Source organism: Agelaius phoeniceus, chromosome 19 (assembly GCF_051311805.1).
Source record: "Agelaius phoeniceus isolate bAgePho1 chromosome 19, bAgePho1.hap1, whole genome shotgun sequence".
Classification (NCBI taxonomy): Eukaryota; Metazoa; Chordata; class Aves; order Passeriformes; family Icteridae; genus Agelaius; species Agelaius phoeniceus.
Genome location: NC_135283.1, coordinates 12,616,917 through 12,633,073, shown reverse-complemented (window position 1 = coordinate 12,633,073; position 16,157 = coordinate 12,616,917). Strand labels below are relative to the sequence as shown.

The 16,157-nt window shown below is 67.5% G+C and overlaps 3 protein-coding genes across 5 annotated transcripts; 1 reads left to right on the top strand and 2 right to left on the bottom strand.

The window, feature by feature from the left end:
- Positions 1-3,454: 3,454 nt before the first annotated feature.
- Positions 3,455-6,497, top strand: FSCN2 (fascin actin-bundling protein 2, retinal). 2 transcript variants are annotated; one of them, XM_054645323.2, is made up of 5 exons: positions 3,455-4,277; positions 5,506-5,662; positions 5,746-5,867; positions 5,936-6,103; positions 6,193-6,497. In XM_054645323.2, the coding sequence occupies exons 1-5, from the start codon at positions 3,455-3,457 to the stop codon at positions 6,396-6,398; spliced, it is 1,476 nt and encodes a 491-aa protein (XP_054501298.1). In that variant the 3' UTR covers positions 6,399-6,497. The 2 variants fall into 2 exon arrangements, with proteins under 2 accessions (XP_054501298.1, XP_077044412.1); XM_077188297.1 differs by having other exon boundaries at positions 5,746-5,900.
- A 305-nt stretch (positions 6,498-6,802) lies between these two features.
- On the bottom strand, positions 6,803-14,304 carry FAAP100 (FA core complex associated protein 100). 2 transcript variants are annotated; one of them, XM_077188270.1, is made up of 10 exons: positions 14,195-14,304; positions 13,410-13,583; positions 12,683-12,801; positions 11,517-12,490; positions 10,830-10,980; positions 9,152-9,906; positions 8,748-8,884; positions 8,049-8,165; positions 7,565-7,651; positions 6,803-7,488 (listed from the first exon to the last, which is right to left on the bottom strand). In XM_077188270.1, the coding sequence occupies exons 2-10, from the start codon at positions 13,572-13,574 to the stop codon at positions 7,351-7,353; spliced, it is 2,643 nt and encodes an 880-aa protein (XP_077044385.1). In that variant the 5' UTR covers positions 13,575-13,583; positions 14,195-14,304; the 3' UTR covers positions 6,803-7,350. The 2 variants fall into 2 exon arrangements, with proteins under 2 accessions (XP_077044385.1, XP_054501201.1); XM_054645226.2 differs by lacking the exon at positions 14,195-14,304 and having other exon boundaries at positions 13,410-13,716.
- Positions 14,305-14,900: 596 nt separating this feature from the next.
- LOC129127971 (uncharacterized) lies at positions 14,901-16,129 on the bottom strand. Its single transcript, XM_054644967.2, has 3 exons — positions 15,520-16,129; positions 15,262-15,391; positions 14,901-15,164 (listed from the first exon to the last, which is right to left on the bottom strand). The coding sequence occupies exons 1-3, from the start codon at positions 16,082-16,084 to the stop codon at positions 14,963-14,965; spliced, it is 897 nt and encodes a 298-aa protein (XP_054500942.2). The 5' UTR covers positions 16,085-16,129; the 3' UTR covers positions 14,901-14,962.
- Positions 16,130-16,157: the final 28 nt, after the last annotated feature.

The following is a 16,157-nucleotide window of genomic DNA, read 5'->3' as shown; positions in this document are numbered from 1 at the left end:
CCCCACGGGCACCGGGCCCCCCCTTCTCATGGCACCTGCACCCCCACCTGGCCCTGGCACCCCCCTTTACCCACCTGCACCCCCGACCGGGGGTCCTGCACACCCCACCCGTGACACCCACCCGGGACCCCCCAGCACCGGGCTGGGGACCCCCCGGTGCAGCCCTGCTCGACCCTGCACCCCCAGGTGACACTGCGTGTCCCAGAGGTGACAGCTCTCCCCGGGGCACGGCACCCCCAGCCCCAGCTGTGCTGCCCCGCGTCCCCCGCACACCTGGGGTGACATCCCGGTGACCCCAGGGACACCCCAATGGAGCCGCCCCAGCGCACCCCCAGCCAGCCTGGGGGCTCCCCATGCCCGAGCTCCTTTCCCTCGGGGGTGCCCTGGGCCCTGTGCCCCCCCTGCCATGGCTGCCACCTGTGCGGTGCCAGCCAGATGAGTGCCAGGGGTCCTGGGTGGTCATGCCAGGAGCAGGCAGCCACGCCCCATGCCAGGTAGCCATGCCCACAAAGCACATCAGGCAGCCTGGTGCCATCTCAGGTGGGCACACCCTGCATCAGGTAGCCAGGTACCATCTCAAGTGGGCACACACTGTGTCAGGCAGCCTGGTACCATCTCGGGTGGGCACACACTGTGTCAGGAAGCCTGGTACCATCTCAACTGGGCACACACTGTGTCAGGTAGCCTGGTACCATCTCAACTGGGCACACACTGTGTCAGGTAGCCAGGTACCATCTCAAGTGGGCACACACTGTGTCAGGCAGCCTGGTACCATCTCGGGTGGGCACACACTGTGTCAGGAAGCCTGGTACCATCTCGGGTGGGCACACCCTATGTCAGGTAGCCACAGCTGTGCCAGGGGCCCAGGTGCCACCCCAGGTAGCCGTGTACCACCAGGCAGCCATGCACCATGTCCCCATTCAAGCAGCCACACCCCGTGTCAAGCAGCCATGTCACCTCAGGTAGCCAATGTCCCATGTCACAGTAGCCATGGGCCATCCCGAGCAGCCACCTATCGTGCCAGGTGCCGTGCCAGGTAGCCACATACCGTCCCACAGGCCACCCACGCCAGCTCCTGGTGCCACTCAGGCCCATGGCAGTGGTGGCCACCGGCGTCCCCACGTCCCACGGGATTCCCACCCCTGCCCAGCCCTCCCCAGCAGCTCCCGGTGCCACCGGGATGGGTGACACGGACACTGTCGGGCTGCAGAGACGGCAGCGACTCGGGTTGGCCTCGGGGGGATGACAAAGGTCCTGGAGGGTCCCGGCACAGCTCCAGGGGTCCCGTGTCCCCGAGCCGGGCCGTGATGGGACATAGAGGGCCCCGGGGGGGGGTCTGGCTCGGGGGGGCTGCGCAGGTGACACCCGCATCCCGCGGGTCCCCGGGGGACATCCCGGCCGCACCCCCCGCCCGGACACAGCCCCGGGGCCGCCCCCACCCGTGACTCAGGGAGGGCAGGGCCGGGCAGGGAGGGGCAGGGGCGGGAGGACCAGGAGGAGGAGGAGGAAAAGGAGGAGGAGGAAGAGGAGGAGGAAGGCACCACCCCCGGCACGCCCCGCCGCCCGGTGTCTGTCCATCCGTCCGTCCGTCCGTCCGTCCCCGCTGCCCGTGCGCAGGGGCGGAGTGATGGGACGGTGATGGGCGGGTCCCACCTCGTAGGTCCCCGATTCCCCTTCTGATCCCCCACCGGACCCCCCGAGCCCCTGCCCTGACACCCCCGGACTGCTGGGGCACGGTTGAGCCCCCCCCATCCCTCTGCCAGCTCCCTGCCAGGGACTGGGGCCCCCAGGTACCGCAACAGCCCCCCCGTACCCCTCCCTGGATGGACACCAGGAGGGGCTCCCCCCATCAGCGCCCCGACACCCTCTGACCCCGACCCCCTCCCCAGGACCCCGCCTGACCCTGCCGAGCGTGTGGGGCACAGCTGAGCCCCCCTCCCCCCTTCCCCTCTGCCAACCCCCCACCAGTGCTGTGGGCTGGGGACCCCCCCTGGCAGCCCAGGACCCCCATTTTCCTCCTGTGTTGGATGGAAATCGGGGGGACACCCACCCGGAGGGGTCGCCCACTCCAGCCCCCTGCGGTGCCCAGAGGGGCTGTCACAAGCACGTCCGGTCCCAGCAGCCCTCAGTGGGGAGGGGTCCGGCTGTCCCCGGGCAGGGGGGGCGCAGGGACACGCTGTGCCTGTGGGACAGCGCCCAGGGCCCCCCCGAGGGCAACCTGACCCCGCCGGGGGAGCGGGGGGGCCGGGATGTATAAATGCCGCTCCCGGCCGCGCTGCCGGGCAGGTGCCGGCGGGCACCCACCGAGAGCCGCGCGGGCCCCCACGGCCCCCCCGGGCCCCCCAGGACCCTGACCCACTTATTCCCCCTGCGGCGGGGCCCGAAAGCCGAGCCGGCTCCGTTTCGGGGGTCAGTTACAGCGGCCGGGCGGGCGCGGCTCGGGTGTCGCGGCTCGGGAGGCCTCGGCACCCCCCGGCGCGGGCAGCGCCAGCCCGGCATGAAAAAGTCATGAGCAACCAAAGCTGGGGCTGTTTGCGGGAACAATAACCGGGCACCGGGCTGACACCGGAGCCGCAGGGCCGGGGGGACGGCGGCGGGAGCCGGAGCGGCACCGTCACGGCACGGCCAGACCCCGGCACGGGGGTCGGGGCACTTCGGGGGGCCCGGGTGGTGACAGAGCCCGTCCCCGCCTGTCCCCAGGGGCCGCCAGTGGAGCGCGGCCGAGGCCGGGGGTCCCAGCAGGGCTGGGGTTGGAGTGGGGACTGTCCCCTACCCCGCTGTCCCCTCCTGTCCCCCACGCCCCCATCCTCTCCTGTCCCCCCCAAGGGGCCGGGCCCTCATCTCTGCCATGAGCTCCGGGCGGGCTCAGCCCCGAAGGAGCCCACGCCCCTCGGGGGCGTCCGTGACCCCGATCCACAGCTGCAGGAGGGATTTGGGGCCACAGGACAGATGGAGGCCAAGGGCCCCAAAGCAGGATAAAAGGTTTACACTAATCAAAATGCCTGGCTAATTGGAAAAGGCGCTTAGGGGCTGGCCGGGAGGCGGCGCGGCTGGAGGTGACCCGCTGCTGAATCAGAGGGGCCGGTAACCTTAACCCGCCGGGATCGGAACGGATACGCCGGCCCGGATCGGGTTCCCACCCAAGTTTTCCACCCGCGGCTCCGCCACAGCAGGACGGGGCCGCGGCGAGGGACGGTGGCGTGGCCGGGGGCTGCCGCGGTGCCCCCTCGCCCGGGCGCCCCCGGTGCCCATCGCAAGCCGGCCGGTCTCTAATCCCACCTGCGGGTAATCGAACGGGTCGCAGCCGCCCCGGGGCCCCGTCCCGCTCCGTGGGTCCGGGGCAGCGCAGCCGCCCCCGCCGCGGGCGCTCCGTCCGGCCCCGCCGCGACGCCCGGGCTCGGCAGCGCCGGGGAGCCCCCGCCGGCCCCCGGGGGCCGCCCCGCCTCGGCGGAAGATGCCAACGAATGGGATCCACCAGGTGCTGAAGATCCAGTTCGGGTTGATCAACTGCGAGAGCCGGTACCTGACTGCGGAGAGCTTCGGCTACAAGGTGAACGCCTCGGCGCCCAGCCTCAAGCGCAAGCAGATCTGGACGCTGGAGCAGGATGAAGCCGACAGCTCCATCGTCTTCCTCAAGAGCCACCTGGGCCGCTACCTGGGCGCCGACAAGGACGGCAAGGTGCGCTGCGAGGCGGAGCAGCCGGGCCGGGACGAAGGCTTCAGCATCATCACGCAGTCGGACGGGCGCTGGGCGCTGCAGTCGGCCCCGCACCGGCGCTTCTTCGGCGGCCGCGAGGACCGGCTGTCCTGCTTCGCCCCCAGCGTGACCGAGGGCGAGCTCTGGACCGTGCACCTGGCCATGCACCCCCAGGCCAACCTGCTGAGCGTCAGCCGCCGCCGCTACGCCCACCTGAGCGCCCACGAGGACGAGATCGCCACCGACAGCAACCTGCCCTGGGGGGTGGACGCGCTCATCACGCTCTGCTTCCAGGACAAGAAGTACAGCCTGCGCACGGCCGACGAGCGCTACCTGCGCTGTGATGGCACCCTGGTGCCCGAGCCCGGCGCCGGCACCGGCTACACCCTCGAGTTCAAGGCGGGCAAGTTGGCGTTCAAGGACTGCGACGGGAAGTACCTGGCGCCCACCGGACCCACCGGCACCCTCAAATCCGGCCGCAGCTCCAAGCCGGGCAAAGATGAACTCTTTGACCTGGAGGAGAGTCACCCCCAGGTGGTGTTCACGGCGGCCAATGGCAGATATGTCTCCATCCGGCAGGGTAAGAGCTCCCCACACCCGCTCCCTGCCCATCCAGGGACCCCCACAGCTCTGTGGGAGCACTCCTGGGACCCCCACCCTGGGGCAGACCCCACAGCAGCAACCCCACAGGGCTGTGGCTGCCTGGGGGGGACCCTACGGCCACATCCTGGGGACATGGGGGACCCCAACCTGGCTGCTGGAGAAGGATATGGGGGTCCTGTCTGCCGGGGGGGGCTGAGGTCAGTGAGGATGGAGTGGGAGCAGCTGGGGGGGAAGGCATGGGGGGTGTGTGTACACACGTGTGTGCATGTGCAGGGCTCTGTGGGTGTGCACAGGGCTGTGTGTGTGTGTGTGAACACGTGCAGAGGTGTAGGTGTGCACAGGTGTGTACATGCACACACACACACACACACACAGGTGTATCACGCTCCGTGCAGCATCCACATGTTCACACATGTGCCTGTGCACGCCACACACGATGCCCTGTGTGGACACACGTGTGTAGAGCCAGAGGATGTGACCACAGGTGAGCAGAACCCCTTGCTGGAGACCCAAGGGACCCCACTCGCCCCCAGGTGCCCCTCAGGGACTGTGCCACCCCTGTGCCAAGCAGCTTAGTGCCGGGTGACGAGGGGGACCAGCTATAAATAGGGGGTTGTGACCAGATGGACACGGCGGTGACAAGCTGATTAACCAGCCCAATTAGCACAATTGTTCGCAGGAGGATTTGGGGGCAGGGGCAGCAGTGGTGATGGGTGGGGTGGGACAATGGCTGGAAAGGGATTGGCCCTGCTGGCCAGAGCAGGATTGCTGCCAATGGCCACAGTGGGATCAGTGACCGTGGACAGAGTGGCTTTGGTGACAGGAGCCAACAGAGTGGAACCGATACCCATGGCTGGAACAGGATGGGTGCCAATGGCTGGAATGGGACAGTGACAATGGGCTGGGCTGGAATTGGTCCTGATGGCCTGAGTGGAACTGGTGACAATGGCTCAGTGGGATCAGTGCCTGTGGCGGGGTTGGGATTGGTGACAATGGACACAGCAGGGTCACTGATGATGACTGGAGTAGGACTGGTGCCAACTAGTGCCAAAGTGGGATCAGTGACCATGGCCAGACTGAGGCTTCTGCCCAGGGCCAGGACAGGACCAGTGCCAGTTGCTGGACCAGGAGTGGCGCTGATGGCTGGAGTGTGACCAGTGCTCACGCCCAGAGCAGGACTAGCACCAACATCCACTCTCCCCCAGGTGTGAATGTCTCTGCAAACCAGGACGAGGAGCTGAACCACGAGACCTTCCAGCTGCAGATCGACCGCGACACCAACAAGTGCAGCCTCCACACCAACACCGGCAGTTACTGGACCCTGGTGGCCCACGGGGGCATCCAGGCCGTGGCCACCGAAATGTGAGTGAGGCTGCAGCGTGGGGTTCAGAGATGGTTTGGGGGGACACAGGCACCCCTAATTCATGCTGTCCCTCTGTCACCAGCGCTGCCAACACCATGTTTGACATCGAGTGGCGCGGGCGGCGCGTGGCCCTGCGCGCCAGCAACGGCCGCTACGTCTGCACCAAGAGGAACGGGCAGCTGGCAGCTGTCAGCGACACCGTGGGTGAGTGCTGGGGGGCACGGGGGGGGACGGGGGGTGCCGCGGGGTGCTGAGGGCTGCGTGCTGCGCAGGGGAGGATGAGGAGTTCACTCTGAAGCTGATCAACCGGCCCATGCTGGTGCTGCGGGGGGAGCACGGCTTCGTCTGCTACCACCGGGGCTCCAACCTGCTCGACTCCAACCGCTCCGTCTACGACGTCTTCCACATCAGCTTCAGCGACGGCGCCTACCAGATCCAAGGTGGGTGGGCGGGAGGGGGGCTATGGGGTGGATGGGGTGGCCCTGGGGCTCCATCCGGCCCGCACTGACACCCCCGAGGCTCCCCGCAGGCCAGGGGGGCAAGTACTGGTACGTGGCGAGCAGCGGCTCGGTGTGCAGCGACGGGGACCTGTCCGAGGATTTCTTCTTCGAGTTCCGGGAGCGGGGCCGCGTGGCCATCAAAGGGAAGAACGGGCGGTACCTGCGCGGGGACCCCGCGGGGACGCTGCGCGCCGACAGCGAGTCCGTGCTGCGGGCCACGCTCTGGGAGTACTGAGCCACCCCCGGAGCCCCCGCCGCGGCCACCCCCCGGCCCCTGCCCCTGGCAATGCGGGGTGGTGGCAGCTGTGTCCCCGCCCCCGCGACTCACGGCATTAAAGTCACCTGGATCACAGCACGGCACCCACCGCGTCCTCCTTCCCACGGAGATCCAGCCCTGTTTCCCTCCCAGGAGTGCGCAGACCCCGTGGAAGGGGCTGATCCGGGGGCCAGGGGGATGCAGGGACCCCCAGGGCGCCACACGGGATGGGGGGGTCAGCAAAGCCACAGCAGGCAGGAGCCCGAGGGGGTGGCTCCTCTGCCAGGCTGGGGGAGAGCAGGGGGGTGGCACTGGAAGACCCCCACCCCGAGAGCTGCCAGGACCCTCCGGGAGGATGGAAAGGAACAGAGCCAGGCACGGGGTGAGCAACAGGATCGTTTTCATGGCAGACGACAGAGTTACAGACAGTGGAGAGGTGCGGGAGGGGCCGGGGCCGGACCACGCCGCACCAGCATGGAGATACGAGATCATTTATAGAAACAACGGGGGAGCGGAGACCCCCTCCCCTGCCCAGCAGAAAACGGGGCTCCCCCGGGCACAGCACCCTGTTTGTCCTGATCCTGAAGGCGGCTCGGGGGGCTCAGCCCGCGGCCGGCCCGGCTCGGCACGGCCACTACACTACCACGGATCCACAAGACAGCGCGGCCCCGGGGGGCTGCCCCGGCCTGGCCGGGCTGGGGGGCGGCGGGGCAGGGCTGGGCCAGCCCAGGAGCCCCCGCTCCGCCACCGGAGCCCCGAGACCTCCCCGGTGCTGCCGACAACACGACCACGAAACACGCACAGACACACCCCCCGCCCAGACCGGCCACCGGCCCCGCTCCTGCTCTGGTGGGGTGGGGTGAGGTGGGGGGCTCTCCCGTGGGCCCCCACCCCGGCCGGCGGGGTTTGGGGCGGGCTGGCCGCCCCCCGCTCACAGCAGGACCAGGCTGGGGTTCCGCAGCTGCCGGTAGATGTTCAGGAGCTTCTCGGTGGCCGTGGCAGAGCCCTCAGCCCCGTCCCCGCCCAGGGGCGGCTGGTCCCGGAGGGTCTGCGCCTCCTTCAGCAGCATCTGCGGGAGCGGGGCCGGGGTGAGGGACGGGCTGGGGTGGGGTCCCCACGGGGAGGGAGGGGATCGGGGGGCTCACCTCGTGGTTGGCCTGGATCTGACGCAGGTACTGCATGCGGAGGTCGGGGGGGCCCGAGCCCTGCGCCGCCTGCTCCAGCACCAGCGCCTGTGCCAGGCAGGGAGGGAGGGAGGGAGGGAGGATGCTGGGGGAGCTGGCAGCACCCAGCCCCAGGGACCCCAGCCCCAAGGACTCCAGCCCCAGGGACCCCAGCCCCAGGGACCCCCAGCCCCAGGGACCCCAGCCCCAGGGACCCCCAGCTCTGGGAGTCCCAGCATTGGGAGCCACAGCTCCAGCAGCCCCCAGATCCTGGGAGCCCCAACCTTGGGAATTCCCAATCTCAGGGAATCTGAGCTACACATTTGCGACCCCCAGGTCTGGGGACCCCCAGGTGCTGGTGCTGGTCTGTGACACCATGGTGCCACAGAAGCACCCCCCACTGCACCCCAGGCTCCATTCCAGGGGGTTTGGGGTCACTTGGGGTGCCCCTGGCCCGGGGGGGTACCTGTATGCGCCGGATGACGGCGTGGTGTGTCCTGCACATGTGGGCCAGGGACGGGCTCTCCATCAGGATCTCCACAGCCTGGATAGGACCTGCAGGGCTCAGGTCATTCATGGCCACCTGGACAGTGAGAGCAGTGTCACTGCCACCCTCGCTGGCAGTGGGGGGCCAGAGCCCCTCCCCACAGGCACCAGGTTCCCCAGAAGGCTCCAGACACCCCCAAACCCTCCCACCCTCCCAGGAGCAGTTGTCCCCAGCCTGGTGCTACCAGGTGAGCCCTGGCAGAATGAACACTGTCACTCATCACCCTGGGGACATCTGAGCTCTCAGGTGCAAATCCACCTGTGCCAGGTTCCTGGGGGCCCCTCAGGTGGGGTCAGGCAGGAGAGCTGGGCAGAAATCCCTGTTTTCCCTGTGCCTTTAGAGGGGAATTCTGCACAGGGTGGATTTACAACCCAAATCCCAGCGCATTTTCTAGAATCAAAGAAATGTGGAGAGGGAGGGAAATGGCCACAACCTTTGGGAAGCCCAGGGTTGGGAGAACAGGCTGGGAATGCTGCCTGTGCAGCCCAGGGGAGGGGGTCAGAATGGTGTGGCCATGCACCCACTCATCTCCCTGGCTCCAGGAAGGAGTGGCTTTGTGGGATGGAGCTTCCCTGCAGGCTGACCCATTCCTTGGCTCAGGGCTAACCCATTCCTTGCCTCTCTGACGAGCAGCTGGACGTGGGCACCGTCGGGTGCCGTGCCACACACTGATGCCACCTCCGTGCTGCTCAGCGCCTCGGCCCCGGGGTTCTCAGCCAGCAGCCAGCGCAGGGTGGCACAGCAAAGTGGGACATCTGGGGACCAAAGGACAGAGCAGAGATGTGACACTGCTGACAGCGTGTGCCTGAGACAGCCCCTGAGGGGGCAGGGGTAACAGAGGACCCCCCCACATTGGGACACGCAGAGTTGTGCCACCGCCACATGTGCCAAGGCAATGGTGGGGCAGTGGGGTCACACAGCTCTCTGTGTCCAAGTGAGGGGCTGTGACAGTGCCACCCTGCGAGCACCCCTGCCCCAGGAACCTTCTGTGACTCCTGGGATGCTCCTCTCCAGGGACCCACCTGTTTCCGAGGTTTTGAGAGCACTTTTCAGCAGCTCCGAGGACACCCGGATGGACGCTGCCGAGGGGGGCAGGTTCTCCTCTGCCGGGGTTTTCCCCTCCTCGGGTTCAGTCTGTTCCTGGGACACTTTGAGGAAGGTCTCCACAGGGTCTGAGGGGGCAGGGGGGGCGCTGGGCCCGGGGGGGCTGCTCCCGAAACGGAGGCACTGGAGCATGTCAATGGTGCATTGGCTGAGGGGCAGGCAGATCCCCTCCCTGTCCGGGGACAGCAGGGGCGAGTCGTCAGGCAGGAAGTCATCCAGGTCCTCGGAGGAGTCGGAGCCACTGCCCAAAATATCCCTCAAACTGTAGTAGAGGGCACAGGAGATGGTCAGAGGCAGGTCCAGCTTGGTGTCGGCAGCGGGGCCGAGGGGCAGCGTCAGCTCCCGCTTGTTGCCAGGGAGCAGCTGGTCAATGGGGAAGGTGAAGGTGGTGGCCGAATCCATGGATTCCTCCTCTAAGGCACAGGGGCTGGCCAGGAGCTGGACACAGAGGGTCCAGCCCTCCTCCAGGCTGTACTCGCTGCAGTTTTCCAGCAAGCAGGAGATGGTGACGGTGTCCTGGAGCAGGAGGCAGCTCCAGTTGGCAGTGACGGTGCAGGCGATGGGCTTGTGGCCCTCCTGGCTGGAGAGCAGCGCCGCGCTCACGTTCATCACCTGGTTCAGGCTGGCCAGGGCTCGGTTCCTCTGGTCCACGGCCTTCTTCAGGAAGGACACTCTGCAAGGACAATGTGACAGGGATGAAACAACGGGAGGGACACCGGGATGGTGCTGTGCTGCCAAGCTGAGCCGCTCCTGGCATGATCCCACCACCACAGGAAACCTCCAGCTTCTCTGCCATGGCAGCCACAGATCCATGTTCCCATCAGAGCTGAGCCTGTGGAGTCTGGCTCTGGACAGCCAGACCTCAGGAATCCCCCTGTGGATGGAGGGGGGCTCACCCCCAGCCCCTCCCCACACACAGCTAGCCACAGAGGATGGAGGCATGTGCCTGCCCTGCCTGTCACTGCCGGCTTGGCACGCGTGGCAGGCGCCTGGCACCCTGCCTGTGCCACCTTCTGCTGCCATGGCTGCCGCTGCCAGCCCGCCCACGGCGCTGGGGGTGGCTGTGCCATGGGAGGGGGCTGCCCTCAAACACTGGTTTTATATTATCGAGGCTGGGGGGGCTTCCCAGCCAGGAAAGGTAAATGCTGGAGCAGTTTTCCAAGAGAAAAGCTCGAGGAGAGATGGGGGTGTTCAGCCTGGAGAAAAAAAGGCTCCAGAGAGACATTAGGGCCCCTCGCAGTGCCTAAAGGGGCTCCAAGGGAGCTAGAGAGGTACTTTGGACAAGAGCCTGGAGTGAAGGATAAAGAGGAATGGCTTCCCACTGCCAGAGGGCAGGGTTAGATGGGATATTGGGAAGGAATTATTCTCTCTGAAGGTGGGCAGGCCCTAGCACAGTGTCCAGAAAAGCTGTGGCTGCCCCTGGATCCCTGGCAGTGTCCTAGGCCAGGCTGGGCAGGGCTTGGAGCAACCTGGGACAGTGGAAGGTGTCCCTGCCCCTGGGGGTGGAATGGGATGAGCTTTAAGGTCTCTCTTACCCGAACCATAATTAATTACTGGCAATGACCTGCACAACCCCGAACTTGGTTCCACCTTTACCTCTCTGAGGTGTCCCCTATGCCCGACAGCAGCTCCTTGATCCTCCGGCCGATCTCAGCAGGGGTCAGCTCCACGTCCGGCTCCTCGGGGCTGCACAGCCCACAGGACACGAGGCGGCCCTTGGCCGACAGGGCCAACAGCTCCGACTCCCCTGCGGGCACAGACGGGGTGGGTCAGGGGCCAGGAAGGGAGCAGAGCCTTTCTGGATGGCTGAGGTGGGGGGGACAGGGAGCAGCATGGCACTGCCTCCCCAAGGCAGTGGGGTGTGATGGAGACAGACATGGATCACCACAGCACAACCTGCTCACACACAAAGCCCTGAGAGGGGACACCACCCTGTGCCTGCCACTCCCCAGCCAAGGCCAGCAGCACCCAGCTGTCACACAGAGGCCCAGCTGGTGGCACAGGCTCTGTGGACAGCCAGTCCAGAGGCACGTTGAACACCCCCTTTTTGGAGGGAGCCTGATCCGAGCTGGCTTGGGGCTGTCCCACAGCTGCCAAGGCTGGCCAGCTCCTGCAATGCCAAGCTGAGGCACTGGGAACGAGCAGGGACAAGCAGGAATCACAATGGACAAGAACAACTTTTAAAACCAAGGGGAGCCAACAAGGATGAAAGATGGAGCCCCACCCAACCCACATGGAGGTGGACAGAGAAGATGTGATATCCCACCCTGCTGCCCCCAGTACCTTCCGAGGCCCGAGAGGACAAGGAAAGAGCCACCACGCTACAGATACTCAGGCTGGCTGGGGACAGCACGGGGGGCAGCACGCCGGCGCCGCTCTCCGTGTCCTCAGGGTCCGAGGAGTCGCCCGCCCAGTCCAGGTCGACGGCGGAGATGTCGGAGTGGGTGCTGTAGTACATGCGGGAGCCGCTGCCGCAGGCCGCGCACAGGATGGGTCCCCGCAGGTAATACTCCCTGAGCTCCGGCACCGTGGCCTCCTCCCGCTGATCCGCCTTCACCGCCACCATCTTCCCGTAGTGGCCCACGGCCACCACGCAGTCACAGCCGGGCTCTCCCGAGGGCTGCTCGGTGTCGGTGTCGTCGTCGTCGTTGTCGTCGTCGTGTCCGCGCCGCTCGGTGCGCAGCGCCCCGATGAACACGATGGGCTCCTCCAGGTGGTGCAGGATCTTCACGGGTGGTGCTGGTGTGGACACGTCACGGCAGCCGTCGGCGGCGGGCGAGGAGCTGAGGGCTTTGAGGGGCACGGAGCAGAGCTGCCCGTCCGGGAAGCCGCACAGGATCATGGGCGACTCCAGCATGGCCACGTCGATGCCGAAGAGGAGGCTGAAGAGGGGCTCCTCCAGCACGAAGCCCCCCGAGCACCAGAGCCCCTGGGTGCCGGGCGCGGCCGCGCAGCACAGCACGGGCAGGAAGCAGGAGGGCGGCGCGTCCCCCGCCGTGTCCCCGGGCGGGCTCCCGGGGCAGAACTCCACCTGGCTCACCTGCCGGTACGGGGGCCCGTCCTGCTCCGGGCGCGGCAGCTCGTGCAGCCGCATCCACCACTTGCCCTCGTCCTGGGCCAGCGTGATGACGAAGGTGCTGAGCAGGGTGAACATGCTCAGGCTGGCGTCGGGGAAGATGCAGGCGTCCGCTTCCACCGGGAAGACGCCGGAAGGGCCGTTGCTTTCTTGGCCGTCGCCGTCCGTCTGCTCCATTAACCTTTGGGAAAACAGGGAAGAGCTCTGAGCCAAGCTGTGGGGAGAAGCCAGCGTGTGCCTTGGCCGCCTCTTTGCCTGGCCCTGGGAAGCGAGCTCCTGCAGGAGAGCTTTTAGCAGCGGCAGAGATGGATCCAGAGCCTCACGTTTCCCACGGCAGGCAGGGCAGCCCTGGGATGGGGTCACCCCTGCTCACCTGCTCTGCTGCTCCAGGGACACGCAGTAGATCCCGCTGTGGGCACACAGGATGTAGAGCTGCCGGGGCTGGGGCAGCAGCTCCACGTGCCACACCTGGTCAGGGCAGCGGAATACAGCCTGGCAGGAGGGACACAACCAAATGTCACCTCCCACGGCACCCGCGGGGGCGGCAGGGACAAGGAGGCTCCTAGGGGGATCCAAAGCGGTTTCCAGGGACAAAGGGATCCCTGAGCAGCACCCAGCTGGGTGTTCCCGGGCAGGGGGGTGGGAGAGGGGCTGAGGCAGCCTGTCATTCCCGCTCCCTGAGGGGAAGGAAAACAGGGAGCAGGGTACGTGCTCTACTTTGCCGAGCGGGAGCGCAGTGTGGGAGGCAGATCCCGCTCGTACAGCGGTGGATTTCTTAGAAATGATAATCAGAACAAATTAACAAAGGCAGCAGCGTGTCAGTCAGGGCGCTGTGACAGCGGGGACAGCAGCCAGGCCTGGGGGAGAAGGGAGAGAAGCCCCTGTGCTGGGGGGAATGAGCCTGTGCAGTCTGTGTGTCCCACAGGACTGGGAGAGGGGCCAGCTGGCAGCACCCCCAAACCCCAACAAACCCCAGCGCAAAGGGTGCTGCTTGTAGGGTTTGTGTGTTGGATGCTGACAGAGGGAATCCAGGGATAGGGAAAGGGGTGTCCCCATGGGATGGGGGGCACAGTGAACCCCCACCCCTCCAAGCCCCTCACCTTGAGCACTTTGCCCTCCTGGTCGTACACGTAGACGAACTCGGTGCCGTTGGAGAGGTAGATCTCATTCTCGTGGCACAGCACCCGCGGCTTGCCCGCCACCAGCCCCCCCACCGGGCAGCAGAATCCGGCCAGGTAATCCACCCTGTGCCCCACCTGCGCCATGGTGCCGGCCTGGGGGTGTGGGGAGGGGGCACCGAGGGTGTGAGGGGCTGAGCCAGGACCTCCGAGTGGTGGCAGTGTGTGGTGACACAGCCCTGCAGACCCCTGTGCCCCACAGCCCCTTCCTCCCCGAATGAGACCCTAAGGCCCAACCCCACAAGCAACCCCCTCCCAAGCATCAACCTCAGCCCCCCCATTCCCACCTCCACGGCTCCCACACCCCCCCACATCACAGTCCTTGTACCCCAGACCCTCCAGACCCACCCCAGAGCCCCCCACACCACAGTCCTTATACCCCAAACCCCGCACATCACAGTCCTTATACCCCAGACCCCCCCCATCACAGTCCTTGTACCCAAGACCCACCCCAGATCCCCCCCATCACACTCCTTGTACCCCAGACCCACCCCCGACCCCCGCACATCACAGGCCATGTACCCCAGACCCTGTCCTACAGCCCCCCCCATACTGAGCCCCCCCCCAGGCCCCCCCCAAGCCCAGCTCCACGGGCAGCCCCCCACCCCAGACCCATCCCCGCCCAGGCCACAGCCCCCCGCCCAAACCCCCGCCCCTCTCCCCCCCATCCCGCCCCCCCCTATCCCTCCCGGAGGGGCCGCGGGTACCGGGCGGGGGGCGCGGGCGGCTCCGCTTTACGGCTGCGCGGCGGCCGCCGCAATGGGCGGGGGGGAGTTTACGACAGGCCGTAAAGCGGCGCGGGGCGGGGGGGGCGGCTCCCGGGGGTCGGTACCGGGAGGGGAGGAACCCCCACCCCCATCCCGGCACGGGGGGCGGTACCGGGGTCGGTACCGGGAGGGGAGGAACCCTCGTCCCATGAGTGACCCCCCCATCCCGGCACGGCGGGAGAAAGGAGCGAGTCGGTGCTGGCGACAGCGGCTTTATTGATAGACAGAGAGAGGGGTCGGGTGCGACCCCCGAGGGGGGCAGAGACCCCCCCCGAGCTGACCCTGACCCACGGGGATGGACCTCCCAAAAGTCTGGCTGAGACCCCCAAGCGATGACCCTGAGCCCCCCCCGGCTTGAGACCCCCCCAAGAGATAACCCTGAGCCCCTCAGCTTGAGACCCCCAAGCGATGGCCCTGAACCTCCCAAATGATGACCCTGAGACCCCCAAGCGATGACCCTGAGCCCCCCAAATGATGACCCTGAGCCCCTCAAGCGACGACCCTAGCCCCCCACCCTGAGCCTCCCCAGGTGATGTCTCTGCCCCCCGTTTTACCGAAACCTCCCCAAAGTGATGTCCCCAGTCTGAGCCCCCCAGCCCTGCCCCTTTCCCCCCAGCCCTGCCCCTGTCTCCCCAGCCTGGCTGAGCCCCCCAAGCCCTGCCCCTGTCCCCCCAGCCTGGCTGAGCCCCGGGCCCGGGTCGGGGTCGCTCACGGCGGGGTCCCGGGGGCCCTCCGGGGGTTTTGGGGGACCCCTCCCCGGCGCGGGGGGGCTGCAGCGCCCCGGGCCCGGCTCAGCTGCTCCACGGAGGCTTCGAGGTGGGCGAAGCGATCCGAGAGCCGGCCCAGCTGCTCCTTCAGGCCGCGGAAATCCCGGTACAGCTCGTCCAGGGCCCCCGAGAGCGCCGGGATCCTAAGGGCGTGGCGCCATGAGGGCAGGGACCCCCAGAAATCCCCCGAGGGACCCCAAATATCCCCTCAGGGACCCCCCGGATCCCCCGGCCCCTCACCGGCCGTAGTCGGGCAGCACGGTCTGGTGGTCGGACAGCAGCAGGTTCCTCATCTGGGAGGTGATGGCGAATTTCCAGTTGTCCAACACCAGCGTCAGGTTGGCGCAGCCCCTCGCCGGGGGTCTCTGGGCTGGAGGGGCCGGGCTGGGACCACGAGCAGCCCCCCAGGAGCAGGAGCCTCACCCCGGCCCCACAGCCGGGCCGTTCCCCGTGCCCACCCCTGGTGGGAAGGGGTCCCGAGGGTGGGAATGGAATTACCGAGTGCTCCATCGTCCCACGGCGCCGGCCGCCGGCCCGGCCTGGCCGCGCAGCCCAGAGCGGCGAGCAGCAGCAGGGGCAGCAGCCGGGCCATGTCCCCGTGTCCCCCGGGGCCGCTGTCCCTCCCCAGGGCAGGTGCCACCTCCCCGGTCCCGCTGCCGCGGCCGCTCGCCGGGCTGCGCTCCCCGGCTCTGGCTCCCGCCGCTCCCGCTCCCCCTTCTCCAGCCTGGGGCTGGCACCGGGCCCGGCCGCACGCGGCTCCGGGGCTGATTGCAAACAGACCGCGGACACAGCCCGGACACACAGCCCCGGCGGAATGCGGAGCGTCCCGGCCCGGCGGTGATGGAGTGCAGGTGGCACGGCCCCGGTTCCCCTGGGGAATGAGGAGCGTCCTGGCAAGTGACAAAGCGCGGGAGGCACGGTGCTGTGTCCCCCCGTTCCAGTTGGGAACACGGAGCATCCTGGTCCCATCCTGGCACAGAGGTGGCACCGTGCTGGGGCACAGTGTCCCCACATTCCCACTGGGACACAGGGTCCCCCAAATTCCATTGGGAACATGGAGCATCCCAGCCCCACCCGAGGTGACAGAGTGCAGGAGACAGTGGTGGGACACAAGATCTCCCAAATTCCACTGGGAA

Bases quoted from the DNA above. Each gene is read 5' to 3' on its own strand.
- FSCN2 (XM_077188297.1), top strand. From the start codon at position 3,455: ATGCCAACGAATGGGATCCACCAGGTGCTGAAGATCCAGTTCGGGTTG. The intron at 4,278-5,505 runs GTAAGAGCTCCC...ACTCTCCCCCAG, and splicing joins ATATGTCTCCATCCGGCAGG to GTGTGAATGTCTCTGCAAAC. The intron at 5,901-5,935 runs GTGCCGCGGGGT...CGTGCTGCGCAG, and splicing joins GGCACGGGGGGGGACGGGGG to GGGAGGATGAGGAGTTCACT.
- LOC129127971 (XM_054644967.2), bottom strand. From the start codon at position 16,084: ATGCTCCATGTTCCCAATGGAATTTGGGGGACCCTGTGTCCCAGTGGG. The intron at 15,392-15,519 runs GTAATTCCATTC...CGGCCCCTCCAG, and splicing joins GTGGGACGATGGAGCACTCG to CCCAGAGACCCCCGGCGAGG. The intron at 15,165-15,261 runs GTGAGGGGCCGG...CCACGCCCTTAG, and splicing joins GTGCTGCCCGACTACGGCCG to GATCCCGGCGCTCTCGGGGG.
- FAAP100 (XM_077188270.1), bottom strand. From the start codon at position 13,574: ATGGCGCAGGTGGGGCACAGGGTGGATTACCTGGCCGGATTCTGCTGC. The intron at 12,802-13,409 runs GTGAGGGGCTTG...CCCTCCTGCCAG, and splicing joins AGGAGGGCAAAGTGCTCAAG to GCTGTATTCCGCTGCCCTGA. The intron at 7,652-8,048 runs GTACCCCCCCGG...TGCCTGGCACAG, and splicing joins CCGTCATCCGGCGCATACAG to GCGCTGGTGCTGGAGCAGGC.